The sequence below is a fragment of the Hippopotamus amphibius genome, chromosome 4 (genome assembly GCF_030028045.1).
Source record: "Hippopotamus amphibius kiboko isolate mHipAmp2 chromosome 4, mHipAmp2.hap2, whole genome shotgun sequence".
Taxonomy (NCBI): Eukaryota; Metazoa; Chordata; class Mammalia; order Artiodactyla; family Hippopotamidae; genus Hippopotamus; species Hippopotamus amphibius.
Genome location: NC_080189.1, coordinates 29,690,033 through 29,712,512, shown reverse-complemented (window position 1 = coordinate 29,712,512; position 22,480 = coordinate 29,690,033). Strand labels below are relative to the sequence as shown.

The window sequence follows — 22,480 nt, the reverse complement described above, 5'->3', positions numbered from 1 at the left end:
ATCTTTCCCTAGCTATATATTCCACCTCTCCCTCCTAAATGTTTTGAAATTTTGAGTGAATCTCATTTGAGGCTCAGGTAGGCAAGAGAGTCTAGAATGCAGCTGAATACCTTATAGTTGGTGGAATTTACTTGCTACTGGAAATCCATCTAATCATTCAACACTTAATGCCTATTGTACTCCTGGCATTGTATTAAAAATTGGGTCTACATAAATCAAAAGACGTGGCCCCATCTTTAAAAAACACTGAAGAAATATACTGCAAAATATTTGCTCTAACCACCAGTTAATTAAAATATTTTAAATAGAATAACGTCCAGGAAGTGAAGGTCATCCTTGGATTAATTAAGCATATTTTTCAAAGCAATCTTTTAAGTTTGCTGAAGTTTGTGTTGGGTACAATAGAAACGGAAACTGAAGTGCAAGAGTCTGCGTGGAAATAAGAGGCTGTTTCGCAGAGGAAAAACCACTGAGCTGTCTTTAAAAAGGAAGTGCTTGCTTGTCACATTAGTCACTGAGGCATTTTCGTCAGAAGGTTTAAAGCAGGGAGGAGAAATACTGAGTTAGAGCAGGACAATACATGTTCGATGATCTACAGTGTGTTTGTGTTATTGGATATAAACTTAAAGGAGAAAAGTCAAAAAAAGTTTGCACCACAGATAGGCAGGGTTTAGGTATTAAAAGATTTGGGGTACTATAATCTAAAAATCTGTAAGGTACAGAACTAGAGCCAATATGTCAAAGTCACAGGGAGATAGATTTGGGGCTCAATACAAGAAAAATTTCAACAGTAAGAGGCGTAACATTAGAGCAGGAAGGTCTCCTCTTTGGGTGCCATTTGGAGATACTTACAAGGGAATGAGTTTTGAGTTAGTGTAAGTAATGTCTGCTAACTAAAGATGGTTCATAAAGAAGTGAGCTCTTGTCACTGAAGGTATTCAAACTGAATCTCTTTTATATGTCAGAGATGCTGGGGAAGGGACTCTTGTATCAGCTGTGATATTGCAGTAGGTCCCTTAAGGTATTTTACAACTTTAAGATTCATTGAAAAATAAATAGAAACCATTTCAACTGGCTTGTATAACCATATTTTAGAGGAATCAAGGAGATTTTAATTCTGTGATCTTCAAAGCAGGTATCAAATCCAGTATTTTTATATCAATGTATCAGAAGATACAACATCTGTGGCTGCACAGATGAGCCACAGTTTCCCTGTAGTTTCTGCTCCAGTCTGGTGTCAATTCTGCTCAAATGTAGACTTTCAGTAGGATAGTTTCTTTATCATGAAACCTGTGACCCTCATCTTTCCCATTTCTCACTAGTGTCTGCCATGCTCTTTCCACTTTCCAGGATAAGAACCTCACTCAGGGTCCCTTTGACCCCACATTGGAGTTGATTCTACATCCACTTGTCTTCCTCCTACATCACCTCTTCTCTGTTGAAGACATTTTTGTGTTCTGTCAATTATCTAGGCTCTCACAGATTTGATTATGAAGGGTTACACCATCACAGCAGAAGGCTAGTTTTTTTGCTATGCACGTCGTTGTCTTTGGACTTTTTTTTTGGCTTATGACATTTTTTTTTGGCTTGTAAAATTAGAGTATAATTTTATACTATTCATAATTATAGCAGTGAATTCATTGAACAAATATTTCAGGGCACCTACAACATGCCAGACATTCTTAGCACTGAGGACTAACAATGCATTAAGACAAAGTACCTTGCCCTTTGGGGGCTTACATTCTGGTGAGGGAGGACCAGCTAAAATTATGAAAGATGAATAAACAAATACATAGATAAAGTATTTCAGATAGTGATACGTGGCACAAATCAAACAAAAGGGGGAAGAATAGTGACTTGGCCAGCAGGGCTGGTACTCAGGTGGTCAGAGAAGGACTCTCAGAGGATGTGGCATTTGAGCCAATGCATAAATGATGGGAAAGAGGCAGTTAGACAGAGGGAACATCAAGAACCAGGGCCCCGAGATGAATCTGGCAGGGCTTCTTGGAGGGAGAAAGGACCAGTGGGCTAGAGCCTAGTGGTGCAGGAAGAAGTTGTAGGAGATGAAACTGCTGATGTGGGGATGGTGGAAGGAGGGTGCTGGGGAACCAGGTCACAGAGGGTCTTACAGCTGTTGCTGAAATAATTGAATATCATTCTAATTCCATTGGGAAGCCACTGAAGAATTTTATGCTGGAAACTGATTATTGAAAAAAATATCACAATTGAAGTGTGTCTTATGAGAACAAATGTCATGTTAAAGCTCATTAGGATAAATATCTTGTTACTTGGATCTTTTAAATGGAAAATGAGATTGGCATTTTCACTCAAACGGATCTTTCCATTTAAACATAACCACTCATGAGTAATGCTTCAAATAAATTAAATGACCCACATCAAAGAGTGTCATTAGCAGTTTTAATTATCTAAATTTTTAAATTAAGGATAGCTTGCATTAGTTTACAGCAGCAGTTGGTTCTTTGCTCTTCTCAATAGTTTGTAGTGAGCTCTTACCAGATGTTACTCTTATTATCTGAGTGAAAATAGATTCAGGTGACACTGTAGGTAATGGTTGTTGTTGATTCTGAATGTATTCATTCTCAAAACCCTCATCAAGGCTAGCATCTGTTGGAGAGAAAATCACCCCTGTTTTTGGTTATATGCTCATTATTTCTTCACTTCATTTTGTCATTACTGCATTATCACACTTATAAAGCCGCCTTCTTTTTTCATTAAAATGTTACCACAGTGGAATTTCATTTCTACATGGTCACAGCTTGCTGCCATTTGCTAGCAGCTGAATATCCTCAGAACAGCATTGTCCTTTAACTATTGAGTGAAAATAGCTTTGGACAGGCTTTTGTTCCCACTCTGGTCCTGTCCAAGATGGCAGGACATCTTGATATACAGCAACAGTGGAAGAGTAACTAGGGCATTGAGGTGTTCGACTCCTTGGCACCAACTGCAAGTTCAAGTGTCTTCTCTGCTTATAGCATGTCTGATATCTGCTCGCTCTTCTGCATCTGGTACAGGTAAAACTGAGATAAATTGGAGGCCATAAGGTTCTTTAATACCTGTGTTTTGTAAAAGTAGGTGATAGATTTCCACTTACGTTTTAATTCTGGAGATTTCTGTCATAATTGTTAGGCATCTCAGAAGTTGTCTTATTGTGCATGCCAGCTAGTAGTATAAATTGCTTTCTTTTCTTTCCAGGAAATGTTTCCAGACAGCACACTTTTATTTAGAGGACAGTACATCCCCTCGAGTAATATCCACACCTCCAACACCCATCTTTCCAATTTCAGGTAATAGCTTGAAGTGTGCCCCTGAGTAGCTGGTAGATATTAAATGAAAAGCATGATGTTGAAAGGTTTGTCCTTATTGGAGTACTTTGCAAATGGCTATAATGTAGATTGGTAAATGTTTGCGTTGCCCCAAATATTGTGTATCAGGTTTATAACTTGTTCTCGTTAATTTTGCACATTTCTTAACCATACGGGTGATGTGGCAAAATAATTTATAGTTCTTCAGATGTTACATGTTAAAGAACATAAATATTTATAACAATAAAATATTACTAAGGAATAATGCTGACTTTCAGTCATTTCAGTTACTTTAATGGAAACCTTAACAATAAAAGTCAGACTAAATCAACGCAATAAGGATGAACAGGACAAAAACCACAAAAATAAGGATAAAATTTTGTTCCTTTCTGATTATCTGAGTGTATGTGAGAAATGTTTCTTAACAACATTAGGGAAAAAAAAGAAATTATAAAATGATGAGGTTAAAATAAAAACATGAGCACAAAGAATGTGTGGTGGCCTGGAATACTTTAAGTAAAAATGTCAAACAGTTGAATACCTGGGAAAACATCAACTGTTTTATCAAAACTTGCCTAGTTAACAATATTCAAGAATTAACCAGAGTCATTTTAAGACCCTTTTTGACACTAGAGTTCACACTGTCACTAAGGCCACAGACACTTACTGAATTAACATTTTGTAACATTTCAGAATGAAAAGTGTTAGAAATGTGCAAACTAAGGAAGCAGAACTGGAGGACAGAGGATGAGACAAGACACAGAAAGTCACCAAAGCAGGGAAAGTAAAAGGAAACATTCATCTCCGTGTCTTTGTATAGAAGCCTTTTTTAAATTGTCTGAGATGCCGTATGCTATTGCTTGAGGCTTAAATTCTACATGATGTTATCTTCTGAAGTCTCATGATTTAAAAAACAGAAAAATAAAACAGAGAAGCATTTTCTTTGTAATTTTCGACAGGAATAGGAATTAGAAGTGTTTTGCCCTTTTACCTTTTTTATCACCTCTGAGCCTTTAACACCACTATTTTATTTCTGTTTTTCTAGATTATATTACAATTCTGTCCATTTCTTTTAGTACAGCACAATTTCCCATTAACATATTTAGAATTTTGAGACCGATTGCTCTCAGTTATCTGTTGTGTTTAGTTCCCTTCCCTTTCAAGCATACCTCTTCTACATACCCTGTCAGCATGGGTATGCAAATTAACTATAACATTATCCAAAGTCCAACGCAGTTTATTATTAGCAAAACATACAATAATCCAAAATTAGGTTGTCCAGGAAATCCAGACTGCCTTGTTCTACCTCTCGGAGGAATGATGATCAAGGGCATCATCATCTCCTCTTCATCTCCTTTCACCTGCTCGGCTCTCAAAGATGCACTTCTGATCACCCTCGATGTGCACACTTTCATGTAAAATCAGAAAATAAAAAGATAGGTTAGTCTCACCTACTTGCAGACCAATTCATAAAAGAAATTACTAAAAAAACATGATTGCAAGTGAGAGGTAGTCAGTTTGCTTGTAGAAAGAGATTAGCTGTACAAGATAATATCTGTGGTTTTGACAAAGCTTTACTAGGAGAACCAATGATTTAGATGTGACAAGTTAATTCTGTTTTCTTATCTAATTATAAAAGCTACTTCCAGGCAAGATCCTTCTGTAGGTGTGAAGGTGGAATTACACCTTTGTGTAGTGTTTCTTAAGCTTAACTCGCTAATTCAATTTTAGCATTCAGTTACACTCATCTAAAAGAGAACAGATGGATTCTAATTTTTTTTTAAATCAACAAATTCTTGGTAACTGAAGCTTAAAAATATTAAATGGCCTAGATGCTGAACATCTGTTGATGTAAATAACTGTTTCTAGTAAAATATGTTTGATGTTTCCTTGTCAGAGATATCACTTGTGAAATTGCACACTGTGAACTAGTAATACATTTAATCTAAGAAAGTCTTTCCCGGAAAAAAAAAAGAAAAAAACAGAACCAGGTAAAATAATTTGGCCCCTTCACAATTAATTAACAGATCCAATGACTTTGTTTACATAGCATATTTTCAAATTAGAATTCTTGAAATTTTACAGATTAAAAGTCCCAAAGGTTTTTGACATTATCCTTAATGAATAGTCTGCATATAAGTGTTTTCTATTATTTATAGAAAGGAGGAAAAAATGTTTTCAAATGTAAACATCTGACTATTTAATGGAGAGACATTAAGCTGTACAATTTTATAAAATTGAAATTGCACAATATATTATGTTTAGTCCATGGTAAAATTGAAAATATATTATTTCTGCATTTTTCCCCAGAATTTACATGAGTGGCAGTTCTCACTCATGTTAAAGAAGGTTATCCATAAAGGGATGCAGTCCATTGATAAGAAGTGAGGCTGTGGTGTTATTTATAACTCAACATTGAAAATTAATTCTTTTCTGGGCATCATCAGAAAATCTACAAACATTAAATGCTGGAGAGGGTGTGGAGAAAAGGGAATGCTCTTGCACTGCTGGTGGGAATGTAAATTGATACAGCCACTATGGAGAACAGTATGGAGTTCCTTGCAAAACTAAAAATAGAGTTACCATATGACCCAGCAATCCCACTGCTGGGCATATACCCAGAGAACACCATAATTCAAAAAGACACGTACACTCCAATGTTCATTGCAGCACTATTTCCAATAGCCAGAACATGGAAGCAACCTAAATGTCCATCAACAGATGAATGGATACAAAAGATGTGGTACATATATACAATGGAATATTACTCAGCTGTAAAAAGCAATGAAACTGGGATATTTGTAGAGACATGGATGGACCTGGAGACTGTCATACAGAGTGAAGTGAGTCAGAAAGAGAAAAACAAATACCATATATTAACGCATATGTGGAATATAGAAAAATGGTACAGATCAACCGGTTTGCAAGGCACACAGATGTAGAGAACAAACATATGGACACCAAATGGGGAAAGCGGGGAGAGTTGGGGGGTAATGAATTGGGAGATTGGGATACCAAATTGTACACCCTAAATATATGCAGTTTATTGTATGTTAACTGTATCTCAATAAAAGTTCTTAAAAAAAACAAACAAAAAAACCGGAAATTAATCCTTTTCTCTTTAGAGTATGAAAGTAAAAGAGATTCCTAATCAAATCAGAATTCTAAAATGCAGGTTATGGGGGAGGGGATGAATTGGGAGATTAGGATTGCCATATATATACATTACTAATAAGAAAAAAAATCAAATTGTATACTTTAAATATATGTAGTTTATTGTATGTCAATTATATCTAAATAAAAGTTCTAATAAAATAAAATAAAATGCAAGTTATGATTGATAGTAAATATAGAGAAAATTGGTAATCGTTGCTTAGTGTTTCTTTAGCATAGGTTCAGTCAGGATTATAGGAATAATTGAACTTTGAAGTTGCTTTAGAAGAAGGCTCTTTATAAATCTATATAAATGAGAGGCACATTTATTTCTGTTGAATTATTCTTTCCAATCTATTTTTTTTAATTCACTTAGATGATGTTGGAGCAATTCCAATAAAGCACTTTCCAAAACATGTTGCAGACTTACATGCGAGTAGTGGGTTTACTGAAGAATTTGAGGTATGATTTTAAAGTGTCTATTTTAAATAATATGGAAAATAGTAAATTTTTAATTTCTTGACATTGAAACCATTTTCACTTCTAGCAAGATTGTTAGTTCCATAATCAATTATGTGTTTAGAATCTGTGTTATGGTTATCATATAATTTAGAAAATTGGTTTTCTGTTTTAAAATTCAAATAGTACTAGTGGAAAAAACAAAAACGTTGTTAATTCTTTCCCATAAAATCAGAACTCTGGTATTCTTTTTTTTAAATCTGAATTAGTAACACTGATTCCTTTTAATTTTCTGTTATATAAATTATGATAAACTAGTAAATTTCATAATTTTCAGTCAAAATACATACAAACCCTTAACTGTAAGGATTACAACAGTGTAAATGCAGAAGCACTTATTATACATGGCATAATAAATATTATACAAGGTAAAACCCCGTCTCCTTCTCAAGAAAATATGCATTTCTAAAAAACCTTTGAACTTCACAATCAGTGAAAATTTTTCTAGTAATATTCTGTAAAATGTTCTTAGATGGTAGGGGCAGAGAAATATACTGCAAATTTATCATGGCCCACTGAACTAGCAGTTAAGGAGATTTTTCAAAACAGGATGCTGTAAGCCAGCAGTTAACAATAAGAACCACAAAACATAAAGTTACTCTTACTGAGCACTCCCTACTTGTGCTAGATGCTTCTTCATTCAACCTCCACCCAACTCTGGAAGTTATTTGTGTTTACTTCTATTCATATCGCTGATGAAATCAACTTCCACAGAAGTTAATTAACAACTAATACATAGCAGGGTTGGGATTCAAACCTAACACTCATGTCCTTTCCATTCTAGAAATTGAGGGATTCCCTATACCCACATCCACACCCACACCCACTCCAGGCTCTCCCCTTTCGGAAGCATCACACTGCTCTTTTGCCTCCTCACCTCAGCCTCAAGTGCTCAATTGACCTCCCTCTTTGAAGCCTTTTAAGCTCTGATCCTGATCAGAGGATGTACCACCATTCCTAATATACCCAGAAACTGCTCCCCACGGATCAGATCAACAAGAACGTATTTACAGAAGGAAAATGCCAGAGATTAGCCAAAGGAAAGAGAAATGAAATGTGTTTTCATTAAATTAAAACCAGTAGAAGCCAACTAATTTAATCTTAAAAGAAATTTGTCTTAGCTACACTGAATAAGAAAGCAGTGTGAGGTAACTACTAAGTAAAGTGGAATAATATGAAGAATTATATTTTTTAAAACATCAAATCATTATTTCCTACCACAATAGCTGTTACTGGGTGGTACATTATTAACTTGTAGAAATTATCAGGTATCCATTAAGCAAAATCATATTTCCAAAAGAAAGAATATGTTAAGGATTGGTCTAATCTTCCAGATGTTAAAAAACATAAGGAAAAACAGACAATTTATTGTAAAAGGCAGATTCACAGTTTTCACAACTATAAAATCATTTTGAATATTATTAAGCAGTTCATAATGATTAAATTAATAAAATAACCTCACATTTTTACTCAAAAAGTATTTTCTCAATCCCATTGCTTTTAACTCACAGTCTGATTGAAGAAAACTTTTCATTAACTTAATAATTAGCTTAATAACTAATAATGCGACACATTTTCAGTGGTTCATATATCAAATTGTTTTTAACTCTCGAGTCAGAATAACTTGCTGCAAAAGAGGCTTTCAAAGCCTGTTTAGTGAAAGGCTGAGCTATTTTGCTGATGAGTCAGATATATATTTAGGTTATATACTTTCTCAGAAACTATAAGGCTTTCGTTTTATGATCTTAATATGTACTAAATAATTGCAGATTCCAAACTAATGTATTTAGATAGAAGGCATCCCCGAGTAGATTTTAATTCATTTAAAAAGAGAAATGGCAGAAATAATTTTTCTCTACCCATTGAAGTTTTATTTTAATTAAAAAGAGGCCTACTAATTAAATATGAAGAAAGTAATGCTATCTAAATTTTATTTCAAAAGACATAATATATAGCATAAAAAAAATTTTAGATTTCTAATGTTTTGATGGCTCTGCAGAACACCTAATAGGAAACTGTTTACTCTTTAAAATTACTAAAAATCTTTTAAAAATATACCACTCATTCAGTTTCAAATAGTTCTATCATGATCAAATACAATTATGTTTGAACATTAGTAAATCTGACTAATATGCCAAAATGTGTCATCAAGTATGTGGTTTTTCTCATCAGCATTTTTAAAATTCATCATATTATTATACCACTGTCCCCTTTTAAAAGTGTTATTTTTTTCCTTTTACATAATTTTAAGGTTCCAAACTGTTAGAAGTTTTGATTTGCATGCAAACTGTTTGAAACATTCTGTTTTGTTAGTATTTGACAAATGTGTTTATTGCATGATCATGGTTTTCCATTGTAAACCTAATATGAACACTTTTTTTTCTCATTTGTCGTGTGCTGTGGAATTTGATTTCTTTACTTTTTTGGCATTCATTCCCTCATTAGACACTGAAAGAGTTTTACCAGGTAAGGCATTATTTCACTGCATTCTCTTTTAGCCAAGAAATAGTTGTAACATGTAAAAAATATATATATTTTTTGGATAGATGGTTTGGTTTGTTTTGTCTTTCTTAGTATATTTTATGGCACTTTGTTTGAAAGGATGTGTGTTAAAATGTTACACATACAATTCCTTTACAGGAGGTACAGAGCTGTACTGTTGATTTAGGTATCACAGCAGACAGCTCCAATCACCCAGACAATAAGCACAAGAACCGATACATAAATATCGTTGCCTGTAAGTATATCCTTCTCTCAGCTCTGACTTGTTATCATTGTGGTTGAGGTGCTTTTAATTCAATGTCCTGAAGTCCTCTGACAGCAGATCTCAGCGTGGCTGTTTCAGGACCTCTGTATCGGGGGATGAGACTTGTGTTAGCTAATACATAGCATATTACCACTCCAGTTTAAATACATTCTGCAATTAATGACATCTGTTTCTTTTGAACAAAATAGACTCATATTTTAATGGCGTCCTTTCTTCAGACCCCGTGGCCTGTAAATCTATTCACATGGTTTCTGTCATTATTTATATTCCATGGTCCTTTTTCCACTTGAGATCTTCCTACTCGATGTGAATTTACTAACCAAATGAGATTTTCTTTAGACTCTATTTTTTCCTTCTACCCTTTTCCCTCCTCTCTTGCCATTCTCCCCTGGGGTCTGATAAAGGGTTAGTGGGATTCATTCTTTTTATTTCTTCTCTCCCTTTATTATCTTAGCTGACCTCTTGCTTTTTCTCCTCCAAGAACAGCTTTCTGGCTCTTTTCTTCAGGGCAATTGTACCTGTTTTTTTCCTATGAAATTACCATGTTCCTTCCATCTTCTAACAGCACCTCTTATTTACATCTCTTCCCTTTTATTTTCCTTTATAGACCCCCTCCATCTCTTGAAATCCATCTTCATTCTTCCCCAAAACTTCAACTTACATCCTTTCTTGTGTATTCAGTGGGCCTTCGTAGATTTGTGTGAACATAGTATTACCAGCTTGGTTATTTAAATTCTGGTTCCATTCTAGTTTCTGGAATGGGAATCCTTATGATCACAGTTCTAAGTAGTTTACATAGATGCTGGGTTTTTTTTCTCACAAGGTTTACACCAATTTTTCTATTTTGATAGAAAGTTCTGCTTCTTATTTGTCTTCCTCAACAGAAGCAGCTGTCCTGCTGCACATAAAAACTCAGTTGCTCCTTGGACAGGGTGAAGTGGTTGTTAGACCATTCCCTCTACAAGCTAAATAGAAAATACCTACCAGGAAATTAAGAAGCAGATAGAGATTAACATTTGTTGAACATCTACTGTGTGCCTGGCACTGTAAATTTGTCAGTTCATTCCATCCCTGAAACAACCTGGCAAGATAGGTAGTAACAGTCCTACTTTAGACATGAAAAAAACCAGTCTGAAAAATTTACCCAGTAACACCCTTCTGAAAATCTGAAAACCAAACTGCAAAAATAGGTCAGCCTGGCATCCAAAGCCATCTATTCCTGCCGACATTTCCTGCATCTTTGAGAGCTGCTGATGTCACCAAAGTATTACTATCCCAGAACATCTCTTTAGCTTGTCGTAGTTTGGTCTGTATTCATTTCTCCATCCTTGAAAAAAAAATAGCCTGCCCAGTGAAACCACCAAGTGTGCTTCTAGTGACATTTTCCTTTCTTATCATGCAGTTCCTCCAAATATAGTTTCTCTGTAGATCTGAAGTTAATCCCAAACACCTCATTTCAACACATTTAATTATGACTGTGCACCATGTATGTTACCACGGTTTTCATCCCCTCTTCACTGACAGTGCAGGATTCTTGTCCTCTGTTCTTGGGCAGTCATTCTCCTGCCTCCCATTGCAATAGTTCCTCTTTGAGGTCTTCCTTTGAAAGGAATCATTCATAGTAACTTCCTAGACCACTCCTGCTTCCTTCTCTACTTCCTCTTCCTCCATCAGTCTCCTGTTCAGAGCATGCGTGCTGCTGTCCTTCCTTAGCTTTTGGACACCCCCATCACACTTTTCTCCCCTTCACTGGCTCTGCAGTGTTCACAGCCCCAGTATCCACCTTTAGAAACCCATCTAAGATGCGAACTTCAAGATTCAACCGATACAGTTTCTGCCTTTTTGTCCCCCTAGGACTCTGCACCTCTCTCCTGACATCTGAACATTCTTCTCTGTGTTTATGTCCATTTGCACCTTCCACATTGGAAGATTTATTGAAAGAAGAGGAATTTGTTGTATTTATCTTTATTTTTGTCATCTCTGTATCTTCCAAAAGCTGACTGAAGTAAATAGTTTGCACTGCTTTTAATTGTATTTGATAAATTATTATGTAAATATAAAGGACCTTTATGCTGAAAAGCAGTTCCTGCTATAGTGAAATATTTTCTTTTTTTATTACAGATGATCATAGTAGGGTTAAGCTTGCACAACTTGCTGAAAAGGATGGCAAACTGACTGATTACATCAATGCCAATTATGTTGATGTAAGCATGTTTCAACTGAAATTTTGTGAAAATTATGTTAAACTATGAATTTATTATACCACATATTGTACATATAATAGTGCTTAATAAATATTTTATGAAAGATAATAAAAAATACAAATTAGTAGTAAGAGATCCCATAGCTAAAGGTTTTCAGATTGAGGGCATTCAAGCTATTGTGCTTGGTTTATCCCCTGGGTGAAAGAGGGAATTTAGGCTGAGAATGTACATTCAAGGTAGGATGTATATATTCTGATAGGTTTATAACTTCCTAAATAAGAGGGGTAGGATCAGTGCTTATCTGGAATGTCCCATAGCTCCTAGCACATTACTATGTAGATAGCAGATGAGCAATAAATTTTGACTGAAAAATTCTCAGGGTAGTGCTGGCTAAAAGGCAAACACATGATTACTAAACCAGTTACCAGCCTTTATAATCTTGGGCACTACTCAGGATACCCAGCTTTGTGAAACCTACCGGAGGTCTCCCGGGACTGTAGACCACTGACTAACATGGTTTTTCCCTGTGGTCAGTTGAATGCCAATGGAATTCAGTTATTTTCCTGACACTGACCTTGCAGTCTAGCTGCCTTCAGGTTTATGCTGTTTGGAACAGTTAATTCAAAGAAGTGAGTACCAAATATAAGTATACAGTGGGTTGGCTGTAGGCAACCGTTTCAGGCTTCCATAGGAGGGAGCATGTATGTCAGATTGAATACAAGCTTTGGAATTAGAACTGGTTTTAAATCGCAGCTCTGCCACTGGCTAACTGTGAAAGCTTGGAAAGCCATTTCACTTCTCTGAGCTTCAGTTTCCTTATCTCCAAATCAGGGATGAGGCTTCTATTTTGTATGTAAATTAAGGATTAGGGTTAATGTTTGTAAAATATCTTGGCCAACAGTGGGTAATATGTGAAGGATAGCTATTAATGATTAGCATTGCTCAGTGCCACCAAGGAGAAGGTTAGGAGAAAACTCCAAAGGTTTCCTGACTATTTTAGACAACTGAGCCCTAATGCCTCAAACATATTTCAAAGCAGCACAATTTAGGACCAGATATCAAGCATAGTAAACAGACTTGGATTAAATGCGCTTGGATAAGAGGTGTAGAGAATGGTGGTTGTGTGAATGCAAAAAGAACTCTTTTTTGTTTTTTCTTACAAAAATTATAATTAAAGAAGAGTTGCTGTCTTTGCTGATACTAGTGAGTTTCTCCAGCTTTGAAAGTTTTTTTGCAGTGGTTTCCACTTATAGCAAAAAGAGCTTAGAGACTGAACAGCTGAAAATGGCATACAAATTTGTTAGTAAGAAACATTTGTCATTTGTTTCTTCAGGGCTACAACAGACCAAAAGCTTATATTGCTGCCCAAGGCCCACTGAAATCCACGGCCGAAGATTTCTGGAGAATGATATGGGAGCATAATGTGGAAGTTATTGTCATGATAACAAACCTTGTGGAGAAAGGAAGGGTATGAAGGTCACCTATTATGCCATCCCTGAGATAGTGATGAGACGTGCTTTAACTTGCTTTTGATAGAGCCAGCATTAGGCAGCAGCAAAAGTTAGGAAAGCTAATCAAGATTCCTTTCAAGTAAGTATGACAGCTGAAGGGAAACTGTTAGAGGTCCAAAACTTTCACTATAAATCAAGTAACTTGCTGTTGAAATGCCTTCTTCATTCCATGAGAAAAAGCAAATGAGGTTCGTTGGAAAGCAGTGCAGAGTGAAGTAGATTTTCATTCGTGGGAGCTGGAGTCTAGTCCTGGCTTTATAGTGACTCGGTACGTCTGGCCTCACTTTCCTCATCTGAAAGCGGCGAGTTTGGATCCAATCGTCTCAAGTCTCTTTCAACCCTGTGATTCTCTCCCTGCTCTCCTCTACAACTAATCTGCAATCACTTAGAAAGGAAGGAAAATGTTTAGAAGAATGAGGGGGTCATGGTATCAAATCTTTACTGATTTCAGGGATGACTTTCACTAAGCATTTGAAATATGAACATAGCATCTTTACTTTCTCTTTTGCAGAGAAAATGTGACCAGTACTGGCCTGCCGATGGGAGTGAGGAGTATGGGAACTTTCTGGTCACTCAAAAGAGCGTTCAAATGCTTGCTTATTATACTGTGAGGACTTTTACTCTAAGAAACACAAAGATCAAAAAGGTGAGTCTACAAATGATGGCTATCATCAACTGAGTACTACATCTAGGTTCTTTTTTGAGAGAATGGGTGGTATAACCAAAACAGGGTAAAAATACATATAATCAAGGCATTAAGAGTTCTTATCACAGCTACTCCTCCATCCCAAAGGGTGCTGCCAGGTCTCATAATGCCAGATGTGGCTTTGGCACCATATTGGTCATGGTATCAGTGGTTGCAGTGATACAGGAAGAAAAGTCCCTGCCCCACGTGATAACTGCACATCCAGCTAAAAATAGTGGAGATAGGAAAAGGGGAGGAAAAGAAAAAAAGCAAATTATAAGTCAGGGTTCCTTAGAAAAACGTGTGTGTGCGTGTGTATGTATTTAGAGAGAGAGAGTTTTTTTTAAGCATTGACTCCAGGCTGGAAATTCAGGCAAGGTTTCTAAGTTGCAGTCTTGAGTAAAATACCTTCTTCTTTAGGAAACCTCAGTCTTCGGTCTTAAGGCCTTCAGCTGACATGGAGCATAATCCACTTTACCGGAAGTCTTACTGATTTAAATGTCAATCACATCTAAAAAATACCTTGACAGTCACATCTGGTGTGACTGGTGTTTGACCAAACTGTTGGCCGCCGTAGCCTAGCCAAGCTGACACATAAAGTTAATCATCACAAATGACAGTGTACTTTTTTAGCTTCGTTATGAACCACCAACATCAAGCTGTGAATCCTGAGTTGATGTTTAAGGACCCCATGTACGCACGTTCTTATACTTAGCTGATTAGCTGTCTGGTCTCCTCCAGGGTTCCCAGAAAGGAAGACCCAGCGGCCGTGTGGTTACCCAGTACCACTACACTCAGTGGCCTGACATGGGAGTGCCAGAGTACTCGCTGCCAGTGCTGACCTTTGTGAGAAAGGCATCCCATGCCAAGCGCCACGCGGTAGGGCCTGTCGTTGTCCACTGCAGGTGAGTCTCAGTGCCGGGTTTCTGAACCCATAGCGTTGTCAATGCTGACAAAAAGGCAATCAGTGGAACAAAAGTTTTGCCAAAGTGGGAATGATTTCACGAAGTGAGAGGCATGAAATGTTGGTCCCTAGGAAGTGAGTATGCCAGACACAGAATTAGATTACTATTTCAAAGCACCAGGTATTTCCAGGATGTATATTATTCTATTTGATTGCTTAATTGGATTTCAACTTATTAACTGTGTGAAGCAGGCAGAACGATGTTTTGTCATTTTACAAGCATTTGTTACAACATAATGTCATGGAATAAAAATGCTTAAGACACAACCCCTGTTCCTAGGAGTTAATGGTCTATTGTAGACTTAATATGCCAGGTTTACTTTAGAAAAATCAAAACTCACAAAGTGTGGGGAATTTAGCAAAATACTTTTAAGGTGTTTCTAAACCGTTTGGGGTCAGAACCCCTTTCTTATTTTCCTGAGTTCTGTCTAATATATCCTATTGAACATGTCATCAATTCATCGTTGCCTAGGTACTTTAATTTCCAAGACCGGGTGAGTGAATAGAAACAATGATATTTCAAAGAAAGAGAGAAATGTGTTAGAGGCTTTAATGTAATATTTTTCAGTTAAAACAAAAATAGCAGTAAATGTTTACTGCGTGCTGACTTCTGCCCCAAGCTTTATGACCACAAAAATCAAATTCATTTCTACATGGAGTATTTTTGTCAAAGCATCGTCCGTGTTTTGACAGAAACAACTGTTTTCCTTTGATATGCAGAGTGTCTCACACATTCTAATTACCTACCTCAGGAGTTATCCTCAAAGTTTGAGAGACCCATCTTGAATTTTTTATCTGTGAGCCTGCTGATAAGCCACCGAAGAAAACAGGAAGATGCAGGGAAAATAGCTCTGAAGGTCAGGGATTGTGTCCTAGTGAATGGAGAAGGACCAGAGCATTGTACACAGCGGGTGCTAATTCTTCACTCTAGTACTTCCTACTTGTCGGAGCATTTGAAAAGAATCCCTGTGTCTGAATTCTCTCCCTCCGGTAGAGGCTTTGAAGAAGTCGATAGATAATAGCCCTTTAGAAATGACTGAAATTATGCTTTATCCCTCACCATCTCACTGAAATGATATTTTCAGCTGAAAGCCTTGGAAGCCTCTTTTTTTCCATTAATGTGGAAACCTTTACAAACATGTTTACCTGACAGCACAGACCCAGAGACCTTGTCTTTTCAGAGTTTGGTGAGGCTGATGCTTTCATTCTTCTCAAATTAAATGTCTATTTGCTATCCTCTGATACATAGTATTTTCATTGTATAATATATAACGAATAATAACTGTAATTGAAAATAAAAAATCTCCAACAGGAATAATCGGATTGCTTTGGAGTTTGACCTGTAAGCAAAAAAGAAAAAAGAAAATTTGATTTGTTATTCGAAGCGTTAGAACTCCTAAGCTGCTAGCTGTTTGGGACTGCTAAATTACTTACTAAGTGGCTCATTTGCTTGGAGGAGGAAGTGAGTTTACGAGACAGCCGGTAATGACCTATCCCTCAAATGTATTTTATGTTGACATTGAACTAGCTCTTTCTTTGTGTGCTCCTCAGTGCTGGGGTTGGAAGAACAGGCACATATATCGTGCTAGACAGTATGTTGCAGCAAATTCAACACGAAGGAACCGTCAACATATTCGGCTTTTTAAAACACATTCGTTCACAAAGAAATTACTTGGTGCAAACTGAGGTATGATAAAAAGGATAATTTCGTTTATCTGAGGGTTGGAAATGTCCCTAAAATGCTGGATAGACCAGAGTGTGTATTACCAGCTGTGTTACTCCCATGGGACTCCCTCTAATAAAGTGCTACATTTGGGTGGCTTTAAACAACAGAAACGTACTGTCTCCTACTTCCGGAGGATAGAAGTCCAAAATCAAGGTGTAGACAGGGCCATGCTCCCTCCGCATCCTCTAGGGAAGCATCCTTCCTTGTCTCAGGTTTCTGATAGCCTCATATTTCCCTGGATTTAGCACCCTAACTCCAGTCTCTGCCTCCATCTTCAGACAGCTGTCTTCCCTCTGTGTGTCTGTGCCCAAATTTCCCTCTTCTTATAAGGACACCAGTCCCTACCTCACCTTAACTAACTACATCTGCATCAACTGTATTTACAAATAAGGTCACATTCTGAGGTACCAGGAAGTTAGGGTTTCAGCATACCTTTTGAGGGGGACACTGTTCAACCTATAACACCAGGTAATTGCATATAAGTCATGGATGGAGCAACTCAATTTTGTCTGTTTTATGACCAAATGGGGAATATCTTTAAAATGACACTGGTCACAGAGAAGATTGAGAAAAAGAATAAGTGATCAGTCATCACTCATCTCCTCTAGGGGCATCCTCAAGTTTTTCCTGCATGTAGTGAATGAATGGATTAATTCTCATTTTTAAATAGTATGAATTATGCTAAATTGTATCCTTTTTAAGCCCGTATCATTTACCCATGTATGACACCGGACAAAGTCTGCATACCTGTATTCTATTTTCACTGTTTCTAAATAAAAATGGATTTAAATTGAAAACTATGGATGGCAGCTTGAAAGCAAAAAGAAACATATGACTGAGGGGCTTCCAAACCAAACCAACCCACACTTCATTCCATCAAGGAAATGACATTCTAGTCAGATAAGGCTGGGGAAGACTCCCATACATGAAATAGAAGAGAACTGTTAAAAACAGTATAGATAATAGTGCTAAATTATATATGACTGGCTAAAAGGAGAACTGGAATGGGCAGAAGGGAAGACCCATCAGAAGTAGAGAAGTCAGTGCAAAATATGGAAGAGGGTCTCAGATCTGAAGGATGGACAGAGAGGGCATTGCTTTTGCCTCTGCAAATCTTCTGGTACTCTCCTTCCCTACACGCCAATGCATAAGAAATGAAGAGGTGAGGGATGGAAGAGTTGTGTTCTTTCTGGATGACCTCCTTTTCCTCTATCTGACTTCCTGCCAGGACTGGTAAGCAGTCTCTGTGGGTCCTCCTTTCCGTTTTGTAAAACTCTTTTTGTCCGTCAATGGAAGATACTTCTTTTGTGCCTCGATACCGATAAGGAAAACCTGAAGTGATATCCTCGTTTGTCTCTGTTTTGCCAGGAACAGTATGTCTTCATTCATGACGCGCTGGTCGAGGCCATACTTAGTAAAGAAACTGAGGTCCCGGACAGCCACATCCACGCCTATGTTAATGGGCTCCTCATTCCTGGACCAACCGGCAAAACAAAGCTAGAGAAACAATTCAAGGTGAGTTCTCTCAGAAGCCCCTCTCAGGTGTCACCACAGGTTGGAATGTTCCCGCATCTCCTCATTTGAGTGGACAAGGCTGTGTGGACAGGCCCCGTGCTCTGTTGGCCCGGTAGCTTCGCTGTGTTCTTTACAACGGGCAACAAAGCCACTTGGCAAACTTCAAGAACCTTAATTTTGAGTGGCAAGAGGGAAAGTTCTCAGAAACCCTAGACATGCAGACGTGGTCTGGGAAAGGAGGGCACCGAACAGAACAGGATGAACAGGCAGAACTTCTAACACAAACAGTATAAGTGCTCTTCTTGCTTTGAGAAAACCAGACCACTTCACCATGAGTACTGAGGCTCAGGCATTTGTGCCGCGCTCTGGAAGAGTCTGTCTCACTTGAAGCCCCTGGACTAGAATAGGCCACCCCACAAGAAGAGCTCCTTCAACCCCAGTTTCTCCCACCCACCCTGTCACGAGGCAGCCAGCTAGACAGGGGAGCGTGCTTTGTTTGATATTCTACCTCCCGCAACTTAGCTCTCTGAATTCCAGAAACCAGTCAGCAAAGAATTCAGAAAGCAGTCGTTACCAGACCTGCTGGTGGAGATAGGGGAATTTGAACAGTTGTGGCATTCCAGAGGAATGAAGGCTGTGTTACTTTATTCCGCATAATTTCTATACTAACCGCTTACTTCTCAGGGTAGCTAGAGAAACAGGGCCAACTTCTGAAGAAGGAATGTCTAGGGAGAATCCGAAGGCCCTGGAAAAACCCAGGAGAGTTCACAAACCTTGAGGTGGCAGTTTTTCTCTTTCTTTTCCCCAGCTTACAACATAGATGATATAGTCATTATGAATTTCCTCTGACTTTTTACCTTCCTGTTCAGCACCTTTTGTGCTTTGGGAGGAGTAAGAGACAGATGAGGGGTGGGAGCTGGACTTAGAACCTGCAGACAGGAAGACATAAATGTTTTACTCAGCCAAGCTTATCTGTGTCACAAAGGAACACTTTAAGGAAGAAAAAGTGCACAGTACAGCTTCCAGAAACAGATAATAAATATAAAGCATTAACATGATGTTGCTAGGATGGCTTTTCTCTAAGTTAAAAATATATATGTATTATCCATTTTCTCATGTAAATATGATTTACCCTTTCACAATTACATAAAAGAATTGGTATTACTTATACTGGGTAATTCAGGATCAAAATGGAAATATCAATTATGAGATCAGAATCCAGTTAAAAAGAGAGACATTTGACTCTGTTTCTTGTTAACATCCTAACCAGGGAAATTTGGGGGGCAGGGTGTGTGTGTGTGTACTGTCTTATAAGAAAAGGTATTTATTCAAGCTTATCCATAGAAAAATGTCCTTGAAATGAATTGCATGTCTATTTATTCAACAATTATTTATAAGATACCTACCTCATTCCAGGCTTTTGTATTTGATACTGATTTTAAAATTAACATTGAAAAGTAAAGAGTCGAAAACATCTAAAACAATACTGAAAAATAAAGAATAGAAAATTGTTGTACGTAAGACTTTTTGTGCAAATATAATAATTAATATTGAAAAACGGACAAATCAGCCAGAGGCACCATGTGCGTGTGGAAGTTGTTATCTGACAGATATGACATTACAAATTGGTGAGGAAAGACAGACTAATCAATAAATGATATTGGGACAATTTCCATGTACAAACAAGTACAGTTAGGTCCCTACCATACCTCAAACACTGAAATTATTCAAGATGGATTAAATATCTAAAGATGAAAACAAAATTTCATAACTATTATAATATTGGAAAGTATCTCTTGAGGACTTAAGGGTAGATAAGAATTTCTTAAATAAAAATATAATTTACAGAAATCTTAAGGAAAAACTTAATTGGCTGTAAATGTCTGTATGATTAAACAACAAAGACATCTGCAACTTTCTTAGCACACTGTAGAATTACATTTGAGTTAAAACCCCCTACAAATTAGTAAATGACAATGAAGCAGAAATATGCCAAGGCAGTCATCAAAGAAGAAATAACTAAAATTCACAATTTCACAATAATTAAGGAAATGCAAATCAAAATCATGATGTATTATTTTTCATCTGTTAGCCTGTCAAAAATTAAACACCAGTGGCTCCTAATTCCTTATAGAAACCCTCACATGTGACGAGGGATATTCATGGCTCAAAGTTTGAAATAGCAAAACATCGGAAATAACCCAAACATTGGGGAGTAGATAAATAGCAAGTAGATTATTAGTGTGATAGAGTACTAAAATAATGAATAAAATCCAACTATATGCATATATATGTACACACACACATCATGCAATTTATCTCCCAACTGCAGTGTGAGATTTTTTTTAATGTTAACTAGTCTTTTTATTTATTTATTTATTTATTTATTGGCTGTGTTGGGTCTTCGTCGCTGCACACGGGCTTTCTCTAGTTGCAGCGAGTGGGGCCTACTCTTTGTTGTAGTGCGTGGGCTTCTCATTGCCGTGGCTTCTCTTGCTGCAGAGCGCAGGCTCTAGGCGCGTGGGCTCAGTAGTTGTGGCTCACGGGCTGTAAAGCGCAGGCTTAGTAGTTGTGGTGCACGGGCTTAGCTGCTCCGCGGCGTGTGGGATCTTCCAGGACTAGGGATCAAACCCGTGTCCCCTGCACTGGCAGGTGGATTCTTAACCACAGCACCACCAGGAAAGTCAACAGTGTGAGATTTAAGTGGAGAAAATGGAGGGCACATACCATAGAGGAAGGATCCCAATACTAAAAGTCAAACTAGACATCAAGTGCTCTCTGCTTCTTCCAACCCTCCTGGTGTAGAATATAGAACATAGATGTACCAGGGAGTCCCCTAAAACAAGTTTAATTCAAGGGATTCTTGGAAAATAACTCAGATGTATTTATATTCAGTATCTTATCTTTGTTGGGTCTTGTGTGTATGTGTGTGTGGGTGGGTGGGTGGGTGGGTGGCTGTGCTTGAGTATTTGACTGGCTTAAATGAAATAATCTCTGTTTTTCCTTGACACCCTTTCTCAGCTCCTGAGTCAATCAAATATACAGCAGAGTGACTATTCTACAGCCCTAAAACAATGCAACAGAGAAAAGAACAGAACGTCTTCCATCATCCCTGGTAAGCTATGTTGAATTTTGGAAGGGAAAAAAAAACCCAACTTTTAAAATAATAGATGCCTTGTAGGTGATTTGACAATATTTGTACATCTTGGAACAAAAACAATACACTCATATTTTTCTAATCATGCTAGATAGTATAACTTAACAAGGATTCTTAAACCTTGACATCTTCGTCTAAAAGTGCAAAATAATAGAAAAATTAGCCTAAAAATCAGAGACACTCACCTTGCAAAATGCAGCTATGTTTTGTCATTTGTAGGGATGGGGAGGAGGTACAACCCTAAGAGCTTACTTGTTTATGATGAATGTTCTATTTTCCCAGTGGAAAGATCCAGGGTTGGCATTTCATCTCTGAGTGGAGAAGGCACAGACTACATCAATGCCTCCTACATCATGGTAAGTCAGAGAGCCACTGGGAAACTTGTGTTATCAGAACCAAAACCAAAGTGGGCTGCCTGAAGCAGTGACTGGCAGATATGGGAGGCACCACGGGTAGACAGGAGTCATATCTGATGACTGCAGGCTCACAGCCCACAGCAGCAATAGAATCACAGCATTCCTTGATGTTTTTATGTGTGCTGGGCCTGGAGGACTGGAGAAGACAAATGAGTAGATGCGGGAACCAAATTCACCATTCAGGACTGATGAGTAGATGCAAGACATCCACTCACCCATCTAAGCAGCTCCATTTCATTCACCAAAGCAGATTCCCTGCAGCCCCAGAACACACCAGCTTTAGCAAAGTCCAGTCTCACTGACACTACCACTCCAGGTTTGCAGCGCAGTTCTTACCCTGCAAACTGGACTCATTTGGGAACTTGGATTTCTAAAGATACAGTACTTTCTGTCTGCATTTAGATCTACTGTCAGAGCGGTAAGTGCTTTAGTAGCTGCTGTGTGACCTTCATTTCCATTTCGGGTTAATCAATCACAGAACTTGCCTTCAGATGAAAATGTCCTAATTCCCATGCCAAAACCACTGTTCCTTTTACCTAG

At 37.6% G+C, this 22,480-nt stretch overlaps 1 protein-coding gene across 5 annotated transcripts in view; it reads left to right on the top strand.

Moving 5' to 3' along the window:
- The window catches only part of PTPRZ1 (protein tyrosine phosphatase receptor type Z1), a 177,183-nt gene that overhangs the window by 144,794 nt on the left and 9,909 nt on the right, over positions 1 to 22,480 (top strand). For 3 of the 5 annotated variants that reach the window (XM_057731057.1, XM_057731053.1, XM_057731055.1), the window contains 12 exons: positions 3,214 to 3,305; positions 6,853 to 6,938; positions 9,441 to 9,461; positions 9,636 to 9,732; positions 11,884 to 11,966; positions 13,300 to 13,434; positions 13,989 to 14,123; positions 14,904 to 15,067; positions 16,678 to 16,813; positions 18,221 to 18,367; positions 21,389 to 21,482; positions 21,807 to 21,880. In XM_057731057.1, coding sequence (XP_057587040.1) covers positions 3,214 to 3,305; positions 6,853 to 6,938; positions 9,441 to 9,461; positions 9,636 to 9,732; positions 11,884 to 11,966; positions 13,300 to 13,434; positions 13,989 to 14,123; positions 14,904 to 15,067; positions 16,678 to 16,813; positions 18,221 to 18,367; positions 21,389 to 21,482; positions 21,807 to 21,880 — 1,264 coding nt within the window. The remainder of the gene's footprint in view (positions 1 to 3,213; positions 3,306 to 6,852; positions 6,939 to 9,440; positions 9,462 to 9,635; positions 9,733 to 11,883; positions 11,967 to 13,299; positions 13,435 to 13,988; positions 14,124 to 14,903; positions 15,068 to 16,677; positions 16,814 to 18,220; positions 18,368 to 21,388; positions 21,483 to 21,806; positions 21,881 to 22,480) is intronic. The other 2 variants (XM_057731054.1, XM_057731056.1) reach the window with 1 other exon arrangement.